Here is a 17,941-nt window from a genome sequence, read left to right as displayed (position 1 = left end):
TTTTGAGAAGATTGAAAAAGCGCCTATTAAACATTCATAATAATAATAATAATAATAACCGCGCAACTCTATATAACCGCACAAACTACAATCAATAAATAAAAATCTCACCAAAACCAGGAACCACCGCGTACCTGCTGAATGTATTGTGTGAAACAAAACAAAAAAAAACAAAAAACAAAAAACACCACCAAGTAGAGTGTAAGAATAGTCCCTAACCTACTGATGTAATTAAATTACCTTATACCATAGCCTACCTATATAATAAATTAATTTCACCTACCTATGTATCAGTAATTTAACTAAACCTCATGAAGAAAGAGAAAAAAGAGTAAAACAGAACATAAAATACTACCACACAAACAAACATGACGTATGTATGTATGTATGAGCAACCGCTAAAGAACCTACCTAAAATAAAAAAATATAACATACAAACCACTCTATATAACCGCGCAAACTCTATATAACTCTTTATAACTTTACGAACTATTAAATTAAAAAAATAAAAATCTCATTAAAACCAGGAACCACCGCGTACCTGCTGAATGTATTGTATAAAACAAAACAAAAAAAACACAACGAAAAACACACCACCAAGTAAAAGAATAGAAGTCCCTAACCTACCTATGTAACTAAATTACCTTATGCCCTAGCCTACCTATATAATAAATTAATCTCACCTACCTATGTTTCATTAACTTAACTAAACCTCATGAAGAAAGAGAAAAAGGAGTAAAACAGAACAAAGAATACTACCACACAAACAAACATGATGTATGTATGTGTGTATGAGTAACCGCTAAAGAACCCACCTAAAATAAATAATTTAACATAAAAACCACTCTATATATAACTATATAACTCTATATAACCGCGCAAACTCTATATAACTCTATATAACCGCGCAAACTTTATATAACTCTATATAAACGCGCAAACTCTATATAACTTTATATAACCGGAAAATTATGTATTACTTTTATTTCATTTCTTTTATATATTATACTTACAATCGATTCAATCATTCACATCTGTATAAAGTTTATTGATTTAATGTTATTGATTTTTGATCTAACGCGTGTTTGATCGGTTTATGCTTACTTTTGTTTTGCAACAATAATAACCACATCAACAATACAAAAGACAACAACATCAATAACAACAACAACATCAATAACAACAACAACATCAATAACAACAACAACAACAACAAAGTTAATAATAACAACAGCAAACTACCAACGAAACAACCAACTTACCAACCAGCCAACCAACCAACGAAACAACCGATCTACCAACCAAACAGCCAAAGTATCAACCTTTCAGCCAACCAACCAAACAACCAACTAACCAAACAAACAAACATACATACATACATACATACATACATACATACATACATACAAACAAACATGCAAACAAACCAATAAATACGCGTATGCATGTGTTTTTGAGTTTGTAAGTGTTTAGCGTGCCCGATATACATACGAAATGAAACAAATGAATCAAGTTTTATTTAAATTAAACCAGATAAAAATGTTACTAAATAACAATCAAACAGACAGATAAACAGACATAAAAACAAACAATCAAACAAATTAACTAACTAACAAATCCCTAAGCAATACAAAAAAAAACAAGCAGACAAACAAAAACAGACTAACAAATAAAATATGTATTTGTGTGTGTGTGTGTGTGTGTGTGTGTGTGTGTGTGGTATGGTGTGTGTGTGTGATATTATAAACACATAAAATGAAAGAAATAAAATAAACAAAAATTTTATTTAAAACTATCCGGGTAAAAATATATTTAAATAATTAATTCCAACACAAAGCTTATTCATGAAAACCGTGTGAATGACTGAATGAACAAACGAACGAACGTATGAATGAATGTATGAATGAAAAAATAAATGAATGAATGAACGAACGAACAAACGAAAAAATAAATGAACGAACGAACGAATGAACGAATAAATGAATGAATATGAATATACATAGACATATTCACAAACATTTACTGTACATTTATAAATTTCAAAATTGTTCGTGTAAGTAAATTTGGTATTCGTAACGACAAACATGTACACATGCATACAAGTATCTAAAATAATTTTTTAAATAATAAATTTATTTAATAATTAAATAAAAATATTATTAATTGCGTGTGTACGTGTACGTTATCCGGTGTCCAAACCAAACGAGCCAATCAGAAAGTTAGGGTGACGTTCCTTAATCACCTTCTAGTAGGCCTATGGTTGGTATATTGTCGTTAAGCATGTATAATAGTGTTTTGCATACATCATATAAGCTTATCATTGCTACGAATGATTGAAATGTTGAGAATGTATGAATGGAAATAGTATAAAAGGGAGCCGAAAAAAGTTGAAGTCAGATCAGGTGTCCCTCGGCACATGGTCGGGGGCGCCTGATCTCATTTTTTTACATCTTTGTTTATTGCGCGGTTATATAGAGTTTTATTTGTTGCGCGGTTATATAGAGTTTTATTTATTGCGCGGTTATATAGTTTGTACACACACACACACACAAACACACACACACATACATACATACACACATTCGTTGTTTTGTTTGCTTGGTGTTTTATCCTCTTTTCCTGACTTTTTTCTTCGTAATCGTACAAATAGGTAGGATTAATACGTAAGTTGAGCTAATTGAACATAGGTAGGTGAGTTAATTTAATGAACATAGGTAAGTTAAGAACTCTATTCCTTCAATCTAGTTTATTTGTATAGTATTGTTTTGCTTGTTTTTTGTTCAACACAATACCAACAACAGCAATCAAACACGACAATCAACACAATATTCTTTTCCTTATATTTTAGTTAAATTTCTTTTTTATCTTAATTTATTAAAGTTATTTATTATTTCTAGACTTATTCGTTTATTTTACCGATATTATTATTGCGCGGTTATATAGAGTTATATAGAGTTTTGTTGCGCTGTTATATAGAGTTTGCAAGAAACACAATCACACACACACACATACATACGCACATTCGTTGTTTTGTTTTATCCTTTTCCTTACTACTTTCTTCGTAATCGTACAAATAGGTAGGATTAATACGTAAGTTGAGCTAATTGAACATAGGTAGGTGAGTTAATTAAGTGAACATAGGTAAGTTAGGGACTCTATTCTTTCATTCTTCTTGCGTTCTAGTTTATTTGCATTGAATTGTTTTGTTTTTTGTTCAACACAACACCAACAACAGCAATCAAACACGACAATCAACACGTTATTATTCTCGTTATATTTTAGTTAAATTTCGTTATATTCTATGTTAGTCAAGTTTTTTATTATTTCTAGCCGTATTCGTTATTTTACCGATATCATTATAGATAGAAAACATACAGCATTGCTTATTTATATAAATAATCCTATCTACCTACCTATTAAATTATGCAGTTAAACAGGTGAGCACGTAAGTTTTTATCTCTTTCTTCTATACTTTCTTGCACTTGCAACACACACATGCATATAATATTTAATAGGTAGGTAGATAGGATTATTTATATAAATAAGCAATTTGAGATGCATACAACGCTAAGCTTTCTGATAAGGATCTTTTATCTTTTTATTATTATCCCCTTCATGAACAACTGCCTTGACGCGCAGAGGGGGCTTCTCACTAAATGCCGTTCAAATAAGTGCTTCTTCACTTGTTTGTTTTCTTTAAAATGCAATTCTGTATCTTTTTTTGTTGCATTTTTTAGCGCAAATACTCTCAAACGTAGGTTACATTAGGATTTGTACATACGCGTGTATGTTTGTTATATTTATAACATACACAAACATACAAACTACGGTACAACGCAACACACACACAAACGAATACATACATGGAAATATATACAAGTAAGATGTTGTCAGCAGCCCTTCTTATAAGCATAACTTGTTAAAAACGATACTGTCTTAAACGTTATTGAGTTTTTTAGTTAAATTTTTGTTTTACGAATTCCTTTTTTTAAATCCAAATAAAAAATAAATTCATTAAGTTTAATAAGTTTCATAATCATGGACAGTAATTTAAATTTGAATTGAAGCAACTATTTTGCTATATAAAAATTTTCTTAAAATTAAAACTGTGAATTGTGCCAGTTGTACGGAAACATTTGAATACCATTTCACCGTTGGTTGTTGATCGCAAAGCATGAAATTTGATTTTACTACTACGTTGATTTTGTCGGCGGATGAGATTGTGACCAATTTAGAGGAGACAATAAAGACAAGGTTGTATGTAAATGAAAGACTGATTGAATGAATAAATGAATGAATGAACAAACGAACAAACAGACGGACGGACGGATGGATGGACGGATGAATGGATGAATAGTTCCCACCTCCGACATACATGCTTCACGCATAAATATTTATCCTCAAAAGCTTTTTTAGGTTGCCTTTTCGCGGATGCGGTGTGGATAAGGATAATGAACAATACGGATGTGGGTGGTTTCCGTTTGGAAAAATCTTCTTTGCTTGGGACTCTGGTATATATGTATAGATAGATATTTTAAGTTTGTTATATTTGTCAAGCTTCGCAAACTTTGTTCCAGGTATATATATATATATATATATATATATATATATAAATATATAATATAACATATATAAAGTATATACGTTATGTATATTCCTATGATCAGCATCACAAATAATATTCGATTATTCAGATTCACTTTTCACAAACTCGATGTAGGTAGTTCATCACTTGTTTGTTAATGTTATCAACTCATTCATCATCGTACTTAGCCTGTGTTCGTGGAAGAAATGTCTAATTAGTTATTTAGTTAATCAATTAATGACTTGTCTGAAGTCGAAAAACGTTCGTTTAACTAACGTAAAAATAAATATTATTTCACACTGAAAATTATTTTCTATTTTATAAAAAATTTAATTTACAATACTTTTTATTTTATTTTTCAAAAATTACTTTTAAAATAAAAATGAACGTTTTAATTTTAAATTTTAATTTAAAGTTAACGTTTGCTAGCTTTTCAGAAGTAATTAATGGCTGAGACAAGTGTCCTTCATTAATACTAATTAATCACTCCTTTGTTTTTTAATACATTTTAGTTTGATTTAAATTTTAAATTAAAAATTTTTAATAATTTATAATTAAAAATTTAAAATTAAATATTAGGAAATTAATGATTAGGAATTTGGTACGCTTGTCCTTATTATTTTTGTTGCTGGTTTGGTTTCAATAGGTTCAATCAAACAAAGCTGAGTTTGAATATCCAGTTAAGTAATAAGTGATTATTGATCAGATAGCTAGAGTTAGTTATATAAAGTTGCTTGAAATGGCCGTACCGATGACCACTGTGTCCACTCAACGGTTTTCTTCACAGTTACTTGCCAACCTGTTGAAGAGTAGGAATGAAACAAACATAAAAAGAATAATAATGCTAACTCCGAACCGAACTCTTACGGTATCTTTTTTATTATTTATGTTCTGTTTTTAATTTAATGAATTTATTTCATGTTATGTTGGTTTTTCTTGTTATTTTTTAATCGATCTACTCTACTTCTATTGTAGATATATATAGTATAGGATATAAGAGGAAATGGTCAAATTCTGCTATAAATTATTAATTAATGATTAATTATTATGAAATTAACCGTTGATTAACGTTATCATGTATTTTGAACAATTTAACTATTGGTTAGTTTAAGATCTCTAGGCTCTAGACTAGAAAGTCTTAGTTTTTCATTTTTAGCTAAACATGCTTTGTAATTTGCCCCAGGTGTATATTGTTTTTTGTTTAATTTAAATAATATTTAAAGCTAAATAAATTTTTTTTTAATTAATCAATGTTGCCTTTCTTAGTATATCACTGATGGTCGAAAAACTTCTTCTGATTTTGGCTTATTTTTTGATATTGATGGAGTCATAACAAGAGGCAAAATGCTATTGCCCCATTCAAAGACAGCTTTCAAACTTCTCGTCGATGATTGTAAAAAGTTTAAAATACCAACAATATTTGTGACGAATGCTGGCAACAGCATGAGGCAGTCCAAGGCTAACCATCTTTCCCAACTTCTCGACATTCAAGTAACTTTTATGATTGCGGCTTTTTAATTATTTTTATTCCATTAAAAATATTCTCTTGCAGATCGATGCAGATCAGGTAATCATGTCTCACAGTCCTCTCAGAATGTTCAGGCAATTGCTGGACAAGCACATGCTGGTATCGGGGCAAGGACCAACCGAAGAAATTGCAAAATTTGTGGGGTTTTCCAAAGTTACAACTTTAGAGCAGTTTCGACACTGCTTTCCAAAGTTAGACACAAATGATTATAAAAGAAGGAAAGCTGCAGTGAGCATAACATTATATAGTGTTTTTTTTTTATTTAATTGTTGATTTGTTCATTCATTCATTTATTGTTTTTTTCATTTAATTTGTTTGGTCCTTTTCTTTTTATATATTGTACTTCTAAGGTGTTCGGCTTGAATCACATAGGTGTGTATCTCAGATTTCGAAGATCATTGCAAATATCTTAGAACTTTAGTACCAGAGTTTATATAAAAATCTTGTCCACAAGCAGGTTTTTAGATTTAACAAAAGAAAAGTTTAAATTTAGTTCGTGAATTTTAATGTTTATGATTCAACTAGACTGGAATGTATATCATAAGTAATGTTTAAACAGTTTGCTGTTGTTGTCATTGAACTGGTTGAACGAGTGTAGGATAGATTTTTGTGGCTAGCATTACATGTTTTCATAAAACAGAATCAAGGTAGTTGTTGATGTGTTGATGATGAGATGGTTCAAGAAAGGAAATTTGCAGAAATTAAAAAATTATATATGCGCTGCTGCATTCATAATACTTGTTGTTCATTCTCACCGCTCATATGCAAAATTCTTGATTTGTTATAGTATATTTCTTTTAAATAACTTAATTTTATTTATATTTTCAATTAAGCCATGTGCCTTAGAAGAATTTTTTCCAAAAATTGAAGGTGAGATTTTCATAATTTGTTGTTCAATAAAACTGGTAACTTATGAAAAAATTAATTAACCAGGTATTGTTTTGTTTGGAGAGCCAGTCAGCTGGGAAACAAGTCTACAGATAATCATTGATGTGCTGATAAGTGATGGTCGACCATCCAAGGCCCTCCCTTATATTCCGTACCCCCACCTCCCAATTCTTGCTTGTAATATGGATTTTGTGTGGATGGCTGAAGCACCCATGCCAAGGTTCGTCCACATTTTGGGTTGGTTGTCCAAGAGGCATTAAAACTGCAGAACTGCTTTCAAGTTTTGTTGCAAACCCCTTCACATCATCAAACTGCTTTTACATTTAATTTCTTACTTTTCATCAATCTGTCAGAAAATTAACATTTTAAAAGCTTCATTTATTTTTGATATTTATATGAAAATGGAAACAGGAAAATATTATATAGGTGAATTTGTACCATGGCCTACCATACTTTTTAAAATTTGAAAGTTGAAAATTTGAAACGTTTTCAACAAACAAAAAAAAATTAAAACAAATTATTACCACTGTAATTCAGATTTGGACATGGATGTTTTATGACTTGTTTGGAAACCCTTTACAAAAAGCTGACGAACAACACCCTCCAATACACTGCCAAGCTTGGCAAACCAAGCGAGATCACATATCATTACGCTGAACACGTCCTTCAGACCATTGCACTGAAAATGAAGAAGCCGCCTGTCAAGACCATGTATTGCATTGGGTAAGTTATGTTCAATCATTCTTTTTATTTCACATTTTTTTATTACCCTGGTTTTATTTTGAGGTATGTTTGATGTATTTTTATCTCGTCATACTTTTGCATGGTGATGACTTCTTGATATTATTTTTCGATATGAAACTTGAATGGTTTTTGAACTGCAGATAAACTTGTTTACCTGTGAATTTAATAAGACCAAAGGTGCAAAATCATTGACCTAAAATTTTCATAACAGTTTAGAACTAAAATAATTTGTAATCGTATGAATCTGCAGCAATTTTTATTTTGTAATGAATGTTTAGTGTGAGTTGAAATCTGAAAAAAATGTTTCTCTAAGTCTGCTTCTTGTCAATATTTTGAAAGACTAATCTTAGCACCTGTTGAAGATTTAGGGTTGTAAAGAAAGTTTTATCTCCATTTAATCCATGGTTGAACATTGTGATCTATTTCTCTGATGACGTGATTATTTGTTTTTATGGTGGTGTGATGAATGTGTAGATGGTCGTTTTCTGGTTCAAAAAGTTGGCTAAGTTTAAAAGTGCATAATTTTAATTGCTTGTTGTTATTTCAATTAAGTAGTTAATCGGTTTATGTCAAAGTTAGCTGCCAGGGTAATTTGACAACGTGATGTGTGAAATAAAAATTTTATTTAACTTTTAATTAGTTGCCATTTAAGACTTTAAATATATACTCGAGACACATGTATGTTCATTCCCGTCGTAGTTAATATTATTTATTATTTGAGTATCATTCTATTTCATCTGTATATTGTTTCGTTCATAATAGTTTTAAATCGTGGTTCGTGCTTTCAAACTGCTGTAATAACTTTATTTATCATTTTTGATGTTTTGTTCTTTATACTTTGTATATTGCTGTTTAATTTGTGTTAAATTATTTTATTTTCCATTCACCATTGTGCGTATTTGAGCATGTATGTTGTGTGGTTGCATTTCCTTTCCACACATACAGCCACATGTATGCAAAAAATTAATAGCGAATTATTAATAGTTTTCAATTGCAGGACGCACTCTGCATTTTCAGGTTCCCCTCTCTCTCTTTCTTTCTCTCTCTCTCTTTCTCTCTCTCTCTCTCTTTCTTTTGCTTTTTGGCTAACTACAGCAGTTAAACAAATGTAGTCGTTTTTAAAAGGTTTGGGTTTGCCAATTATGATAACAACATGACATGCTGTTACATTTTTTAAATCCACAAATTTTAGTGAACATTATTATTATTATTATTATTATTATTATTATTATTATTATTATTATTATTATTATCATTATCATTATTAAGAGCAATTTATTTGTTAGCGCTAATTAAAACTGTTTCAATTAAAACTGTTTCATGAGCGCTCTCTTTAAGTCAACAAAATGTACGTGTCTATATATGAAAATTAAAAATTTAAGAAAGTCTCAATTTTCACAGTTTAGCAGAAAATAAAAGAGTTTTCAATTTTTTCTTAAATAATTCCAATGAGGGTTCAAATCTTTTCAACGCCGGTGGAAGACTACTGCAATGTCTCTTGAACCAATTTGCAAACGTGTAACAGGCACAGACAGCAAATTCAAATCATCCGACTGGAGACGAAAAGTCGATGTAGCTTGTTTTTTGGCGAATTTACTCGTCATATATTCCGGTGACATACCATTCAATGATTTGAACGTAAGAACTGCAATTTTGAAGACTATTCTTTTATTTATCGTCAGCCAGTGAAGCTTGTTCAAGGTCGGTGTCACATGATCAAATCTTAGGCCACCGATAACAAGTTTCGCGGTTTTGTTTTATACTGACTGAAGAATTTGAGTTGATAAGATGTGTTGGTAGTTTTAATGTATAGCAGGGGTGGGCGAACTTTTTTTCGTAAGGGCCACATTGAAAAACGTTTTACTTTTGGAGGGCCGCATCATTATATATATATATATATATATATATATATTCATTATATATATATATATATATATATTCATTATATATATATATATATATATATATATATATGTGTGTGTGTGTGTGTGTGTGTGTGTTTTTTAAAGCTATAAATAAATTATTTATGCCAAAAATTACGTTTTTATTTATTTGTAAAAATTGTCAATTACATATATAACAGGTTTTACAGTAAATCTGATATAAAAAATAAGTTTTATTAACAAAAGTTTTTCTAATTAATGGGTAGTATAGAACTGTTCACGATTTTCAACAATGTTCTTGAATTGTGGAGCCAGATCACTTGTCACTATTCTCATTATTGCATTTAGGTTGCAGTCATTTATCATGGACTTATTTTTGGATTTATTTATTTTCATACAAGAGAATGCTTTTCGCTTATATATGTGGATCCAAATATTGAAAACATTTTTGCAGCAAATCTTTTAAAATTTGGTAATGCTACATCAGACAGAGAGCCATAAAATTCTAACAAAAGACCTGATTTAAACTTTTCTTTCAGTTCACAATTTGCTTGCATGTCCAGCAGTTCCAACTGCAAGTCTTCAGGTATTTCATCAGCTTTTATACAAAATGGTGTTGTGAGAATTGTAAACAAAGGCTCCAGGTTTTTAAAATCTTCAAATCTTCTTTCAAATTCCCTAGCTAAATCATGTATTTGTTCTTTGTATTTCTGTGCTACTTCAGCATAAATTAGTTCCTGTTTTAGCAATGGAAAATGACAGAACTTGTTTTCATCTGCTTGTCTAGAAAACAGGGCAAGTTTTGATTGAAATGATTTAACATGGTAATACATGTCATGTTCAAACAAACCATTGCCTTGAAGTTTATTGTCTAATTCATTTAACTTTTCAATAATGTCAATGGCAAACATAAAATCTAATTTCCATTGTTCATTTTTAATATTTGTAGTAAAATCAGAATTGATACTTTTCATTTCTAAAAAAAGAACTATTTCTTCTTTGAGAGCCCAGACTCGACTCAGTGCCCTGCCAAGACTTAGCCAACGAACACTGCAGTAGTAGAGTATGTCAGAATGTTCACTTTCCATATCTTCGAGCAATGTCTGTGGTTAAGACTTCTGGCTCTGATGATGTTTATTACCCCAACAACTGGGTCAATAACATGCTTAATTTTCAATCCAACTTTACACAAATTTTTTTGATGAATGACACAATGAATAGATATAAGTGCATGATCTGGATGTTCTTCTTTTATTTTTCTGTTTATCAGTGTCAACAAACCTTTGTTTTTTCCAGTCAAAGCTCGAGCACCATCAGTTGTTACACTTGCTAATTTGTTCCAGGCTAATCCATTTTTTTCAATACAATTTTCCACAGAATCGAATAAATCTTGGCCAGTAGTTGTGTCCTTTAGTGATTCAACACTGAGCAACTCTTTAGTAATTTGAAAGCAATTATTGATTCCTCTTATAAATACTAAGAGTTGTGATGTGTCTTGCATATCTGTGCTTTCATCCAAAGCAAGAGAGTACCACAAAAGTTTTTTACTAGCAATTTGAAGCTGTTGCAACAAGTTTTCACTTATCAAGGTAATTCGTCTGACTACAGTTCTTCTTGATAAAGAAATACTATCAAATTTTTTTCTCTGCTCTGGACATATGATGTTTGCTGCATCCAGCTAGCATTCTTTGACGAACTCGCCATCAGAAAATGATTTACTATTTTTAACTATTTTGTGAGATAATACCAAACTAGCTTCTGTTGCAGCCACTTGGATTGAAGATTGTTGGTAAAAACGTTTTGCTGTGTTTTTAAATTTTTAAGCAATTCTTGGCATTTCCTTTTTCGATCTTCATCTGAGAATTTGCTTCCAAAATCTAAATGTTTCGATTGCTGGTGCCTTTTCAAATTATACTCTTTGAAAACATTTATGGACTCGCGACAAATTAAGCAGACTGCTTTTCCACCGACGTTAGTGAAATAATATTTAGTTGTCTATTCCTCATTAAATACTCGACATTCGTCATCTATTTTTCTTTTCTTGATAGCAGACATGACTTTTAAATACGAAACAAAAAAATTAAAAAAGAATACAAAGATGGCTTCCTCCTGCACAAAATTCAATTTTAAACAGTGTTGCCATTGAATTTAAAATAAAAGACTGAAAGGTTCAAGTTAGAATGGACCGTATAGCTAGAATAAATATAGTGATAATGCGGCCCAGATAGGAGAGATTTTGTTGGAAGAAAATTTAAATCAGCCAACTTCGGTCAAGCGCCGATGTCAGCCCGACTGGAGAAGAGCAAATTTTGTCTTAATAAGCTCGATTCAACATTTTTTAAATATCAGGAATGACAATTTTGTGATAATAATGACATTATTGTGACAAAATGTTTATTGCGATTAGAAATTTGTGCGTAAAAATTAAAAACTCAGAGGACTTCGCAAGCTTTTCAAAGCGGACTGAGATAATAAATACATAGAAAACTTTAAATTTTTTTCTAATTTTTAAATATTTTTTTAAAATTTTAATTAAAAACTGGTATTTAAATTAAAGATTAACAAGAAGATCAACTATATAAAAATGAATAAAAAACCAAGGAATCGCTAATAGTCTATGCCTTGCTAGGCGGCCCGCTTGAATACATTGATTAGATGTAGCGTTAGCACCCATTAGAATGAACAATATTAAGCAAATTTTTAACAATTTAATTCTAGAATACAATGGCTTCAAATTAAATGTTTAAAATTCAATTCTAAAACATAAAAATTCATTTTTTATATGTAAATCTGAAGTGCGTTCAAGGACTCGCGGGCCGCATAAAATGGGTCGGCGGGCCGCATGCGGCCCGCGGGCCGTAGTTCGCCCACCCCTGATGTATAGCATTTATTTGTGTGCGTGTGTATGCGTGCGTATGTGTACGTGCATATTTGTACACATGCATATGCAGAAGTGTCTAATATATAACTTCTTCTCATCTTGTTTTCTTTTTCAGTTTATTTTGTTGTTTACCATTATTTGTTTGCGGTAAAAATATTTTATAAAGAACTTTAGTTCAAATATCAAAGTGTATTTCTGCACAAACAAAACGTGCCGTAGCATTCTTTCTTATCCATTAATTCGAACAAAACTATTTTCCTCTGAGAACGTGCCAAATGTTTTGTCTAGTTACTTTATTGTTAGATGCTATGGAAGAATTTATTTAGAATATGTAGAGGGTTATCAATTCAAATGTTTCAAGTTTTAACAAATATTTTGTCAAATCAAGAAAGATAAAGTTGCCTAATTTCACTTTGACTGAAATTTGTTTTTATTTATTTCTGTTTATTTCTGATTATTTATTTGTTTATTTATGTAATCATTTTCTTCACTGCAAACGTTTGGAGCATGCATATTACTTACTTATGTGATGATGGGTAGTTTCAAAGGTTGGCACGGTCTAATACTAAAATTATTCTTTTTCTTACTTACTTACTTTCTTACTTAACTTACTTCCTTTCTTCAAACCAACAAACAAACAACTTGCAAGCATGCATGCAAGCAACCTAACCTCATAGACTTTCTCTATTTTGTCATTATTATTCATTCATTCTTTAATCCTGGTTCGTGATCATGAATTGTTTATTTAAATTCGTCGAGGCAGCAAGTTCAGGAATGCATAATTTATTGTTTACATGCAATTGTATGTTCAGTTGTTTGTTTGTCTGTATGCTCAGTTGTTTGTTTGTATGTTCAGTTATTTTGTTTGTATGTTCAGTTGTTTGTTTATATGTTCAGTTATTTTGTTTGTATGTTCAGTTGTTTGTTTATATGTTCAGTTATTTTGTTTCTACGTTAAGCATACATATATATATATATATATATATATATATATATATATATATATATATATATATATATATATATAATACAGTTATATGATAGGACTTATATAATATAGAAAGCCTATATATTGCAAGAATACGCTATTACAATGCTGAATGCTCTTAACCTATTTGTTTTTTGTTTTTGTATCTAAGTTCACCTTGATGCTTAGCACAGATTTTTATCTTTTGACTGATTAGCGTAATTTTCTTATTGTGCTTCAAAACACATTTTCATGTTTGGTCTAAATTTAGACTTCGCTGATTATTGATAGTCAGCAAGAATCATCTTTTTAAGATTTTGTTTCTGATGAATTTTGTTAAATTTGCTCATTTTCAAAATTTCAATGAACTTGTTTGCTGTTTAATTCATTTACCACACAATTTTTCATGTTTGATATTTTTTGTGACATGTTTCCAGTGTTGTGTAATGTCGGTAATCTTTTCATGCTTGGTTGAGGATATTTAATACTGGCATATTTTCATGTTATTATTATTTTGCTTACTCAGTGTTTGACTGTTACTAAAACTTGTTCTTTCTGGATCTTACCCTGCTGAAGAATGCAAAATGTTGCATACAACTGCTGCTCACAATGACAATAATGTTGTGTAACTGGTTTGTGACTGGCTGATCCAGTTCTGCTTGATTTTCATGAATTTTTGTCGTTTCAGTTCAGTTTGTTTTTTCTGTTTTTCCTTCTGTTGTTGAAGTTGTTGAATGCTTGGGTTGGGAATGGTATAAGTTGTTGCATGTAGTTTCTGATGTGTTCAATTGTTGGTGGAATCTGATTCCATGCTTACGATGACAACAGATCTAAAATGTTTTTTCCAACCAGAGACAACCCAGCCACCGACATATATGGTGCAAATTTGTTCAACCGTCGCATCCAGAGACTGACTGACAAAAGAAGGAAGCAGCCCTTCATTTACGAACTTGGCAAGGATTCCTCATCTTCCTCATTTTCTTCTTGTTGGTTTATATATTTCATTTTTTAAATTATTTTTATTTTTATCCAGTATGCTTAAGTGTAGTTACGTACCTAAATAAATAGATGATTGTAAGCATGCGATATGTTTTTGAAACAAGAATGTAAGTTTACATCTCAGTTAGGAATATTAAGCTAGGATGAATGAAGCATGAAGGAAGACTTTATTTGTTGTCAAATGAATTAACTTTTTGGTGATGAATAACTAATGGTTGATGACAAAAGATATATGATGTCTCAGAAAATTGAGAAAAAAAAATAAATAACTTCTTATGAGAGCAACGAATATTTTTTTTAAATGGTTGGTGGTAGATAAAACGGCTCTGGTCAATTTGAAGTTCTTCATCAAGGCTCACAACTTCAGTGAACCATTAAACAATACATGAAAATGTAGTTTTGGTTGTTAAGTAGTTGTTAGCTGTGATGCAATCAATTACTTTGTAAATTATATTTCGTATACTTAATTAAACTTAAATTTAATTAATAAATCACAACATTGTTAATTATTATTTATTTTAACAGCTGAACAGAAGAAAACGTCACTAGATTGTTTAGAGAATGATCTGAACATTTACGATATGTTATCCAGAGATGAGCCCTCCATATCAAATGTCATCCTGGACAAGTAAGCATAATTTTTTGTTCTCTTCAAAATTTTGTGACATAATTTATTGTTTGTAATGATTCTATTTCTGTGAATAAATAAATAAGTGAATATAAACAGGTGAAATGTATAGCTTGGGATCTGAAATTATTTATTCCTTCATGTATTTTGTTATTTGAGGGTTTGCATAAATCCAGTTCATCGTCTGTTGGCCAATTAATTCAGGCTAGAGGGGTGCCATACTTCGCGTTGCTGTTCTTTTACATCCACCTGGTTCGAATATTGTCTGAAACTGAGTGTGAACGCCTTGTGTGTATTCACAAATGTTCGTAGGATCGCACTGCTGTTGCTCAAGATGCATTGCATGTTAATGGAAGAAAATTAGTTCAACTTAAATGGTGTTGACGTGATGCAAAAGGATAGTTTTTTCTGATTGTGGCTGGTGGTCATTGGTGTATTGAACTGTATTGAAAGTTAAGTTGACGTGAGAATGGTTATAAAGTAGTTAGAGATTAAATATGACGTTTTATACGAGGCGCTTCTGACTTTTTTTGGTTTATATTTGATTGATTTTTCACTAATGACAATTAATCACTGTTCCATAAAAGATGTGAATCCATCCTGGTATGTACTGGCGTTTTTGACAAGACAAGAGCCAAGATCAGGACAGAGGAGCACGTGATGGATGAGAGCATGTGCCATCCGACGTTCGCAACCGTTCACAATGTTCAAGAAGCTGTCCAAGCTGTCCTGGAAAGGGAACGGATGCTTTAGCTGCCTACTCCTGTCTTCATCCTTCAGCTGGTCTGAACTGCTGCCTGCTTGCTCATTCAGTCAAACAACATCATAATCTTTATTTCTATTTTTATTATTTGTTATTATTATTATTTAATTATTAAAATTATTATTTAATTATTATTATCAATATTATTTAATTCTTGGTCGGTTATGAGACTTGCCTCACTTGACTTGAAATTTGTTTTTAAATGTTCTAGGGTATTTATATTTTACACACAACCATGAACCTGCAAGTGAATCATTTATTTTATATTTATTTTAGACGCAAATTTTCTCTCCTGCTAATGTACAGTTTCGTTGGCATTTAAAGTCCTAACTGGTAAAGTGGAATTTAAGATGACCAACAGCACCTTAAAATTCACAATTTTCATGTTAAGAGATGTTTAAATGAAATTTTCAACGACAGCGTGTTTGAATTCATACATACACCTAGAATCCTTTTTGCCAACATCTTTTACAGACCCGTAGGAATATGCTCAAAAGATTTCTATTTTATCTCTTACAATTCTCTTGAACTTCCCTTAAACACAGAAAATGCATGTGCGTATATTTGGAGTTATATTTTAATATTACGAACATTTAGTGTTTATCATTATTTAACGAATCTTTCCATCTGTTATAGTCATTGGACAGTGATAGTTTCATTATTCCCATTGAGAAACCTATTTATTCATTAAATTTTAAAAGCATTTAGGAAAATTACTATCTTATGTTTTTAAACTTTATATGTTGTACATAATTACTTTTTTTATCTATCACGTAAAATATATCACATAAAAAAAAATTCAGTTTTTTTTAAATAAAAATAAAATGGTAAAATATATTATGGAACATTAAACGATATTGAAATGACGAGTGTTGATGTCAACGAACAAAGTTTGAGATGTGTAGACGCAGTGTGAAGTGCAGTTATCAATAAATCAACATGCAGACCCTCCAACGCTTTTCTAAGGTGCAAAATGAAACCACTAATCTTCACCCTCCGAGGCAATTCTTACCCAAAATTCGATAGCCTTTGTCCAATTTGATTAAACGTTGTTAGTAGCGTCTAATCTTAAATATTAATTAAAAAATGCAATCCACTCTTAATCTGCCAAAAAATTCATTTGTTTATTCAACGTTTCGTCGTGATTTCAAATGACAACCTTTTTGGTTTTTTTAATAATTAAAACTTAAATAATAAATCACTTCGTAGGAAACTCAATCAATGAACCATAAATATTTCAGTTATATTTCAGTTATAAAAAAAAAACCTAAAATTTTAACGAAAAACTAACGAATAAATAAGAACATCGTATTTAATTAACATGTATGAAGGGGTTGGAAAAAATCATTGCCTTGTATGACAAACATTAATGACGGCCAAACGATGACAATAAAGATATATTTTATGAAAACATATCTACAAGATGTCAAAAATATTTAAATATTTACAAACTACTTATTCACAACAGCATGTATACCATTGTTAAAATAGTCATCTCAGCCATATCAAACATACATAAAGTATATATGTTAGCAAAATTACATATGATTATAAACAAATTAACGTGTATACATATATATATATATATATACACACACACACACATATATATATGCATTATTGTTTTTGATTTTATACAACACAATCGTTATCCTTAAATAAACTTAAAAAATTCGTAATAAATAATGGATGAAATTTATTTCCGCTACACAAAAACCTGGCGTTAAAAAACGAAGAAAGGGCAATTAAAAAAGCAGGCAGCTCAACTACATAATCTTCAAACCGAAATTTTTTCAGCAGCCTTTTAAGTTTGAACTGATTATTCAGCATTAAAAATTATATAAACTGGTATTGATATATATATACTTGCAATTAAAATCCTTTTTGTTTTGTCGAATTGGTCGAAGAAAGTGCGATTGTCATCAGAAGTGCGAAATTCTCTTGATATAACTATACTCTGGAAATTAATCAAATTCCCTTACAGTTGTTGCTGGACGCCACAAGTGAGCAATCCAATCACGATGTAAATATGAACGTTCGTACGTGATATAAATTATCTTATATGCAGAAACGCA

General features: G+C 30.5%; 1 protein-coding gene across 1 annotated transcript; it reads left to right on the top strand.

Moving 5' to 3' along the window:
* The first annotated feature begins 5,165 nt into the window (after nucleotides 1-5,165).
* On the top strand, nucleotides 5,166-16,663 carry HELRODRAFT_186712 (hypothetical protein). The gene is made up of 9 exons (XM_009013604.1): nucleotides 5,166-5,453; nucleotides 5,852-6,076; nucleotides 6,138-6,341; nucleotides 6,947-6,983; nucleotides 7,047-7,221; nucleotides 7,539-7,724; nucleotides 14,329-14,462; nucleotides 15,001-15,103; nucleotides 15,691-16,663. The coding sequence occupies exons 1-9, from the start codon at nucleotides 5,325-5,327 to the stop codon at nucleotides 15,854-15,856; spliced, it is 1,359 nt and encodes a 452-aa protein (XP_009011852.1). The 5' UTR covers nucleotides 5,166-5,324; the 3' UTR covers nucleotides 15,857-16,663.
* The last annotated feature ends 1,278 nt before the right edge of the window (nucleotides 16,664-17,941 follow it).

The sequence above is a fragment of the Helobdella robusta genome, assembly GCF_000326865.2.
Source record: "Helobdella robusta unplaced genomic scaffold HELROscaffold_12, whole genome shotgun sequence".
NCBI lineage: Eukaryota > Metazoa > Annelida > Clitellata > Rhynchobdellida > Glossiphoniidae > Helobdella > Helobdella robusta.
This window is presented reverse-complemented; position numbering and strand designations above follow the sequence as displayed.